This window comes from Hibiscus syriacus, unplaced genomic scaffold (genome assembly GCF_006381635.1).
Source record: "Hibiscus syriacus cultivar Baekdansim isolate YM2019G1 unplaced genomic scaffold, ASM638163v2 tig00109916_pilon, whole genome shotgun sequence".
NCBI lineage: Eukaryota > Viridiplantae > Streptophyta > Magnoliopsida > Malvales > Malvaceae > Hibiscus > Hibiscus syriacus.
The window spans coordinates 467039-476013 of NW_024062526.1; the positions used below are offsets into that span (position 1 = coordinate 467039).

At 34.5% G+C, this 8975-nt stretch overlaps 2 protein-coding genes across 2 annotated transcripts; one reads left to right on the forward strand and one right to left on the reverse strand.

Moving 5' to 3' along the window:
* Positions 1 to 391: 391 nt before the first annotated feature.
* LOC120210168 (SAGA-associated factor 29 homolog A-like) lies at positions 392 to 3757 on the forward strand. Its single transcript, XM_039208956.1, has 9 exons — positions 392 to 564; positions 1736 to 1829; positions 1975 to 2051; positions 2382 to 2491; positions 2595 to 2677; positions 2777 to 2830; positions 3040 to 3193; positions 3350 to 3363; positions 3540 to 3757. Exons 1-9 carry the CDS (start codon positions 447 to 449, stop codon positions 3640 to 3642), a joined length of 807 nt encoding a protein of 268 aa, XP_039064887.1. The 5' UTR covers positions 392 to 446; the 3' UTR covers positions 3643 to 3757.
* Positions 3758 to 4127: 370 nt separating this feature from the next.
* On the reverse strand, positions 4128 to 8310 carry LOC120210167 (probable methyltransferase PMT9). Its single transcript, XM_039208955.1, has 8 exons — positions 7919 to 8310; positions 7585 to 7749; positions 7310 to 7492; positions 6595 to 7189; positions 5606 to 5718; positions 5257 to 5477; positions 4772 to 5112; positions 4128 to 4466 (listed from the first exon to the last, which is right to left on the reverse strand). The coding sequence occupies exons 1-7, from the start codon at positions 8168 to 8170 to the stop codon at positions 4794 to 4796; spliced, it is 1848 nt and encodes a 615-aa protein (XP_039064886.1). The 5' UTR covers positions 8171 to 8310; the 3' UTR covers positions 4128 to 4466; positions 4772 to 4793.
* Between the last annotated feature and the right edge of the window lie 665 nt (positions 8311 to 8975).

Here is an 8975-nt window from a genome sequence, read left to right on the forward strand (position 1 = left end):
TAATATTTTTTTAATTATTAATAACACGCGGACACTCGTCCATCAAATTATTCACGCTCAAAATCTTTAAAAAGAAATTTTATTTAACCACTAAAAATCACTCATAAATTCTTAATTAATATAATTTAATTCTTAATATTTACACATTATATAAAATAACAAAATCATTTCGTTTTTGTTAGTTATGAAACTAAATATAGTTTAATTATAATTTTCCACGTGTCAAATTGACACAATACCAACAAATAATCAAAATTATCTACCGAATTTTATTTCCTTTCTTTTAACATTATTATAGATTTCGAATTAAAATGAAATTTTTATTATTGTACTAATTCTTAATTCAAACTTAATTTGAAAGAGGAAAAAGAAAGGTAAAACTACGGATTGAATGAAGTAATCTGCGAAACAGACAACGTTGAAAAAATAAGAAATAATATTGAACGATGTCGTCGCCGGACATTGCTTCAATCTTGGAAAACTCAAGGGAACTCGATCGGTTAAGGAAAGACCAAGAGGAGGTGCTTGTCCAAATCAACAAGCTTCACAAGAAGCTCCAAGCTAGTAATTTTTCTCAGCTTTATATTATCCCTTTAGCTTCATATTTTATGATCTTGGTTTGTTCTGTATTAACAAAATATGGCGTGTGTGTGTGTGTGTGTTTTTTTTAATGTTTTTAAGTTGTTTGGCTCTCTGGGTTTTTAGTTTCTTTTATTAAATTCATGTTTTTTTAGGTAGGTTTAGTTTTAAAAAGAGGTTAAATTTCGTTGATGATGGATTTTATTGGATAAGGGAGTTATTTCCGTTATACATTATTGCCGATTGTTTTCGTTTATGATTTTCTTTTTGTTGGTTTATTGAAGAAAACAAATACTGGAGTAGTGTGATCAAATAGGAAAGGAATAGTTTCTCTTTGTAGTTTGAACATAATTTGATTCTAAATTGTGGTTTAAAGTTTATAGCTAGCAAGTGTTTAAGGTAATTTCGGTGTGTAAATTTTGCCTTCTTTGATCCGAAAAAAAAAATTCGATTTACCTGAAATGGCTGCTCAAGGAGCTTAGTTTTCATGGAGAAGGCAATTGTGTTGTTTAACTTGTTACATACTTGTAAATCCATATTGAGAGTGGTTGGTTTTGTATACATGTAGAGCAATGCTCCAATGCTTCATGTGTAATTACCTTGTAGCCGGTGAGCATCGAAATATCCATTTAGTTGCTTTAATTAAGATTTCATTATTATCATACAATAATCCTGTTCCTGATATTTATTTTGCAAAAATGTTTTGATTGCCTTAGTTGAGAATGTTAGTATGAAAGAGGTCCGGATTCAGAATATTCTACAAATTTAATAGCTAATTGTATTTAATTGCAACAACACGGAAATGAAAAATTTTGTTGTCGATTCATTGGGGCTTAAGATTGATACGTGGTTTCTTGGATTATAGAAGTATCATAGAAGGAATTTTGAGATCCATAGTCATTGTCGGTTAAAAAACTATATTTGGAATCCATACAGGATGCATTATTTTGAATATCGGGAATCTATCAAAGAAGTGATTTATTACACCTTTAATGGTTATAAAACTTACCGAAACCCCCTGGATGTAAATGATTAAGTGTTGTTTTATTGACTTAAGAGTAGTTTTTCATTCTTTGTTTTACTTTAGCTTTTGTGTTCTTTATTAGCTGTTACCGATTGTTTTTTGCTAATTTTCAACTTCTTTATAACTACGCAGCTCCCGAGGTAGTTGAGAAACCTGGTGATTCTTCATTATCAAGGCTAAAAAGTTTATATGTTCAAGCTAGAGATCTTTCGGAGAGAGAAGTAGCGTACGTCCATTATCTTCATTTAAGTCTTATACCATTTTTTTTATACTTAGCGATGAACTTTCTGGTTTGGTTTGGTAGGACTTACATGATTCTCATTACCATATTCTGTCATTTATGAATACTCACTGTTTTGGCATTGATACAGGATTTCCAGCTCGTTACTAGGTCAACTTGACACTTTTCTGCCATCTGGACCTCCGGGACATCAACGAAGAAAAATGGGTGTGTGCTACCCACCATGTCTGTATGAGACATTTCTGTTGCTTTTTAACTTCTGTATCGAGTTCTCTCTTTGCATGACGATATTCTGGGATCTTGAAACTTGCATTCTTATAATGCTTTAGTTATGTAGTAGTTGAAGAGGATGTTAAGATATAGCTGTAATTTTCTGCAGTTTGATTTTCTCCGTCTTATTTTGTTTCCATTCTTTCGGATCTAGAAGGTTGAATAGCATGTGGCAAAACAGAAGTCATTTTCATGTGTAGATTTGAGATACTTGAACGAACGAATCTGAACATCCTACCTGTGTAGCTAACATTAAACAAATTGCAGATGGTACTGATCAGAAAAGGAAAAGAATGAAATCTGATTCAGATATCTCTCGCATTTCTCCTTCTATCCGGAGTCATATTGAGGCTTGTGTTAGTCTCAAAGATGAACAGGCAAGCTTGTAGACCATAGTGGTCCATGCAGCTGTCACAATTTATTCGATCATTGTTTTTTGTTCTTGGACCTAATTTACTTTCCCTTCCCTCTTGTACTCAGGTGGCTGCAAGAGTCACCTCAGATGCTGAAAAGGACGAGTGGTTTGTTGTGAAAGTAATAAATTTTGATGAGAAAACGAAAGAGTAAGTACGATTCATATAGGACATTTCATTTTGGCTCGTGTGAGAATTCCATTTAGAATCATTTTTATTATTGTCTGTAAGTTGAATCTCCATATGCAGATTTGAAGTACTCGATGAGGAGCCAGGTGATGACGAAGAGGGCGGTGTCCAAAGGTAAGCTTTTATGCTTCATTCTATATCATTCTTGTTCATATTCTTTACTTTTTGGTCCATGGGACTACCGTGTTTTATTTTTTATGATGATTGAGACTGAATTTTGCGATTATATCAAGATTCAAACATCTTATTTCTGTTTTTCAATATTTTATATGGCTGGACTTAGTTGATCCAGAAGATCTCGATTTCTGTTATTGCGATTTCAGGAAGTACAAGCTGCCTGCACCTTGCATTATACCGTTCCCCAAGCGGAACGATCCTTCTAGTACTCAAGAATTCCCTGCTGGGAGACAAGTTTTGGCCGTTTATCCAGGAACAACTGCACTCTATAAAGCAACTGTCATCAGTACACCTCGAAAGGTGACTATTCCGGTCATCACCGTCATCATTCAATACCCAATATATATACTTTTGGATTATTTTGTATTTTTTTATACATTTTCTAAAACAATAAACTGACTATGAATCTTCGTGCGCATACTCGCTGGGGTTATTCAACATATCGTATCTTTACAGAGGAAATCCGACGAGTAAGTAACGTCCTCCATTCCGATGAGTAAAAAAACCCGTATTGTTTTGCCCGTTTGTGTTCTTCCCCATTTTGTAATCTTCCCCATAATGATATAATTATTATCAATAATAATAATAATCTATTATTTGTTACGTGTTGCTGAAATGCATGACCATTTTTTCTGTTTTCGTGTAGGTATTTACTGGAATTTGATGACGATGAAGAAGAAGGAGCTTTGCCGCAGAGGACGGTGCCGTTCCACAAAGTGGTTCCATTGCCGGAAGGGCATAGACAATGAGATGTGTGTATAAAAATGTGTATAATGAGTTGGCTTTTTAAACATGTTAGTGGACCCTGATTTTCATGTATGGGATTAGTAATGAAAGATTGACAACTTATATCCATTTTTGTTACTTAAAGTTCTTTAATGCTTCCTCATCAGTAGGTTAGGGTTGCCATTGCACTCGGACTCGAGCATTATCATTGATGCATTGTAAATCCCGACGTATATATGCATGTGCTATTTTGTTTCTTTAGGGAAGCTTTTTTTTTCTTCTTTTTTTGAATGAGTGGCTAAATCTCTAGTGTTTTCTTTTCTTTTTTCCTTCTCTTTCAAGAAATCAGTTCAGGTTTCAAGTAAATCAATTGTTTTTCTTTAAACCCTTTATAGTTTTTTCTTTCATTATGGCTTTTCTAATAGCATTTTTTTGGTTGGGGGGGGGGGTTTAAAAGATTAGTGACCATCGCTTTTGTTGGATCTATCGAGCCCCGTTAAATAGATGCCCTCTACCAGGTCTTTTCCAGTTAAAAATATGTTTACAAAGATACATACAAAAACAAGAAAACATGATGTAAAACTAATACTGGTTTACGTACTTAATAACACATCCTTGGGTGTATAAGAAAATAATCACCTACAAAGCTTTTCTTTCAAGGGTTATAGATATTTGCAGCAACCAGCAGGAAGTATACTTTATATAACTTCATCCACATTCCACAAGATGACAATTCATCTTCATCTTTGGCCCTCTAGTCCTATTACAAATTTTCAGGTACAACAGAAATCTTCTTCTCAAATGGCAATCTTTCTTCCTCTTACATCAGTGGCTACAACTTTCCAGTCTGCAATTAAAGAAAACGAAAAAACATAAATCAGTTTTAGAGAAACAGACAACGCTTGATAACCTATTACTTACGAATACAAGTAGCATTCAAGACAATTAGACTATGTTGCTCGAATGCTCGGACTAGTAGGATAAAATAAGTGTCAAATATGAGTATGTGTCATAAATAGATTTGTTCAACTTTTTCCTAGTGTTTCTATATCCCAATATGACGACTCAGAGGAATATGGCAATCAGCAAATGCAGGGATTAAAGTACACCGACCACCATAAATCAAGGGAAGATACTGGGCTAAGAGAATACCTGGAAGGGAAAAGATGTAAATTCACATCGTCATAAACCCATCATCACTCCACAACTTCTTTCGTGCAATTAACACTGTTTCCTCACCAACAGAGAGAGCATCGGTTCCTGGTTTGACTTCGGATAACCAAGCATCCCACAGCAATGCAGAGATAAATTTCTTGATATGACTTATAACTGAGCTTTTATCCCTCATAATGACAAACCCACCTGGCCTCAGTATCCTATCCATTTCAATCAAGAGATCCTCTGCACTACAACCATGCTCCTCAATCTTAGAAAATACTGCCCAGGCATGAAGAAGATCATATGTTCTTGGGTATGTAGAAAAAGCTTCGCACCTACAAAGGCAGAGGTGAAAGTATGGTGCATGGTCAGGCCAGGGAAGATACTACACATATCTGATTATCAGAATAATGTTACATGACAAAAAGATGAAGAAGATGGAATTATGGATGCATCAATATATAAAAGTTTAAGCATACCAATCATGAACAGTACCAATCAGGCCTCGATCATAAATAATTTTCAATCTTGCAGACATTTTTACGGGAGCAACATTCATTACCCAAACATCTTTATCTTTAAGGGCAGCGGCAAACCCCCCAAGGTTTGAATTCATATCCATGATATTTCTGAAGGAATTCTTCTCTATAACAGACTTCATCTGCTTCCAGTATCCAATTACTCTAGAATGCCATATTCTCTGTATAATAAACGTATCTCAGTCATCAAAATTCAACACCATATAGTGGAAAGCAACAAAAAGATCTAGATGAAGAAAGAAAAGAAAACTAAAGAACATGATATTCCCCTATGATCTTAGAAACTTACAGTATCTTCAAGGAATTCCTCAGCATTAACTCCGATTTCTTGAAGACGAGGTGGTGCTGCAGTAAGCCTTTGTGGCCAAGGACGTAGTCCACTCCATCTTTCTTTGTTCATCTCTGCAGCATCAAACAAGGGTTGAGTTCACTTAGGGGGTGTTTGGTTCAAGGATTGTGGGATTCTCATAGGATGGGAATCCCACAATCCCATGTTTGGTTGGCCGAGAATCTCATTCTCGGTAATGTTTTATTATCAATAGTAGATTTTTTTGAGTATATTAATGGAAATGTCATTACCTCCCTTCCCTTAGGTATTGTAACATTACCGGCGTTTTGGACTAAAATGCTCTTAAATTTTTTTTTTTTCAAAAATATCATTCTTCTGTCTTTGAATAATAAAAATTTTACGAAGGTTAAATTATAAATTTATCCTTAAATTATTTTAGATTTACAAAAAAAAATCTATAATTAAAATTTTATATGAAGTTCAGGGGTTCAATTTTTTTTTATCATTTCATTATACCTTTTTTATATTTTTAATTTTGTAAAAAAATTATATAAATATTATGAATTTAATTTTTTAAAGAAAATATATAAATATTTTACAATTTGTAATATTATACAAATATATAATAAAGACAATTTGGTCAAATATACATTCCAATAATGTTTTATTCCTTTAACCAAATACGGTAATCTTATATTACTGCTAAACCAACCAAACACAAAATACAACATTCCCAGTAATCTTATTCTCTGGTAATCTTTTATTCCCACTGATAATCTTACATTCCGTGAACCAAACGCACCCTAAGAGTTTCGAAAATGTTTCCAATTTTTGGGGCAGCAAACTACTCTAATATTGTTATTAACATAATATGTGATCATTTATGAATATAAACCATATGAAATGTCCATCGACCAGTAAACAGAATTTAGAATAAGAAAGCATTCCGCAATTATCAATGTCATTGTATGCACAGCAGTTCAACTTACTTGCAGAGTAAGGAGTTATGCATGCCTTCATAGACACATTCCAGCTGGCATCTGGGTCATCGCCAGAACTGCACAAAGGAGGCTGAGTCCCAGGATCTCTCTTCAAATAGCAACTATTGCTCAGAGGCTTAGACCATATAACAGTTTGGCCTCGCTTTGCAGCAACTTTCCAGCACATTCTTTTCAAAAGGCTGTACATTGCATTCCAGATCTTTCTATTTTCCGGATCTTGTTCATAGGCTTCAGGAGAAGAATATGCAAAGTACCCTCCTGGTCTCAGTAATCTATCAAGTTCCAGTAGGAGAATACCATCTCTCTGAAGCCAGTCTATTCGGCATCGGGAACAATGAGCTAGCTCAAATGATCTGCTTGGATATGGAAGCCTTTTTGTTCCCAGCACACCAAGTGTCGAAGGGATACCCCTTTCTAACGCAAATTGTATTTGATTCTCATGTACATCATTAGGTGCAAGGGACATGGCTATAATATCAAGAGGTAGGAGATAGGCTCCAAAACTTGCAACTCCACATCCCACATCAAGAACATTTCGTATATGTCCACCATTGTGAAGTTTATCACCAGGAAATTTCAGCATCTACACAAATAAAATGATTCAACATCATGCTATAAACAAGTACACAAGTGTTTAGAAAGTTGAAATTATTAAGTTCAGTCAATATAAGAATCATTAACCCAGTAAACCGGTAACATATACCTGAGCAAGACCAACGATATACTTATCAGCACCATCATGAAAATGGGTTCCGCCACCAGGAAATTTTATTTTCTCCCCATCAACAATCATCCAATGCTGATCCGATTTCTCCTCCGCAAGATGTGTGTGGGGAATATTAGCTTTCCACACTTCATCTCTACTAGTAGGCCATCTTATAGGGATCTGAAACTCTAACATTAATCACGTTGATATTGAAACTAACTAAATTACATCAAGCTAGACTTTCAGACTTAGCAGAAAGAACCATCACTAACCTTGTAACCTTTCGGTGGCGGAATTAAGCAATTGTAACGACGCTCCGGCGGCGGACAATGCCGCTCATAGTGTTCCATTACTGACAAATTAGGCTTTAATTTCAGCTGGTATATAAGGTTTCTATCTAAGCAGGGTATCAACTCAGAATATTTGACGTCACATATCTGTAACTCATAAAACACCCTCATTTAGCCAAAGTAATAAACAAAATCCAAAAGAAACACAATGTAATTTGTGATATAAAGGAAAAAAAAACAAATGAGAAAAAAAAAGGAACTAAAATCGATAACTAAAAGGAAAAGAAATTTCGGCTAATAAAAGTGCAGGACTTACAGGGATGCTTTTAGGAGCTTCCGGATAGTACGTTTGCTCGTCAAGCAAATCAACCAAATCTCTGTGCCTTGAAAACCGACCAAAAACCGGGTCGGATCCATCCAACAGAGAATTATTTTCATCGGATCTCCTCGACCCAGGAGCAAATGAAGATCCATAGTACAGACAAACCAATCCGAGAGCAGCAATTAAAGCGATTAAAACGTAAGTTAATAATTTCGTAGTATGATTTTGGCCGTTCTTTTGCTTCATTTCGTGAACTGAAAATCCTAAATTAAAAACGATGCAAATCTAAAACCCTAGAATTAATTTTCCTTTTAAATCTTCTTGGTTGAGTGTTGAAATTTGAGTGAGAGCTAAGGAAAAGCTCTATACTCACAGATTTAGCTGAGCTGATTTTGGCCGTTCTTACGAATGATTGTATACAGTCAAGTTGATTCGTTTGAAAAACACATGACTAATAATATGATCACACGTGGCAATACATAGGATATCAGCGTTTGCAATTGACTTGAGGACTAAATGGTCTTTGTACATGTATTAGCTATATTACAGATTTACGGTGTTAGGGTTCAGAGAGAGTGCAAGAGATACGGATAAATTGAAACGCACCGTGCTTTTCACTAAGAATATGAGAGATTGGAAGGTTAGGTTTGGGTTGACGTTCCTGTTCTTTGGAATTGTGTAACCGGCGGTAGAAAATGGAACCGGACAAGATTCTAACATCGCCTTTCGCTTCCCAAGTGGCTTTAATTTCATTCTCTCCATTTCTAGTACTACTATTTTTTTAAAATATGAACTTCAACTTTTAATTTTTTAAATTTATACGTAATCTTTAATTTTTGTTTCATTTTAATAACCGGTCGTTAAAAACTTAATGCATTTAGTACCTAAATTATAAATTTTTCCTCATTTTAATACCTAAACTTTCATTTTTTTTCCAAAACTAAACGTTAAGTTTTGAACATGGATACGAAAATAAAATGGAAACTAAATATTAGGTGTGATTTTGAAAATATTAAAAATTTATGTACTAAAACATATTAAATTGATAACT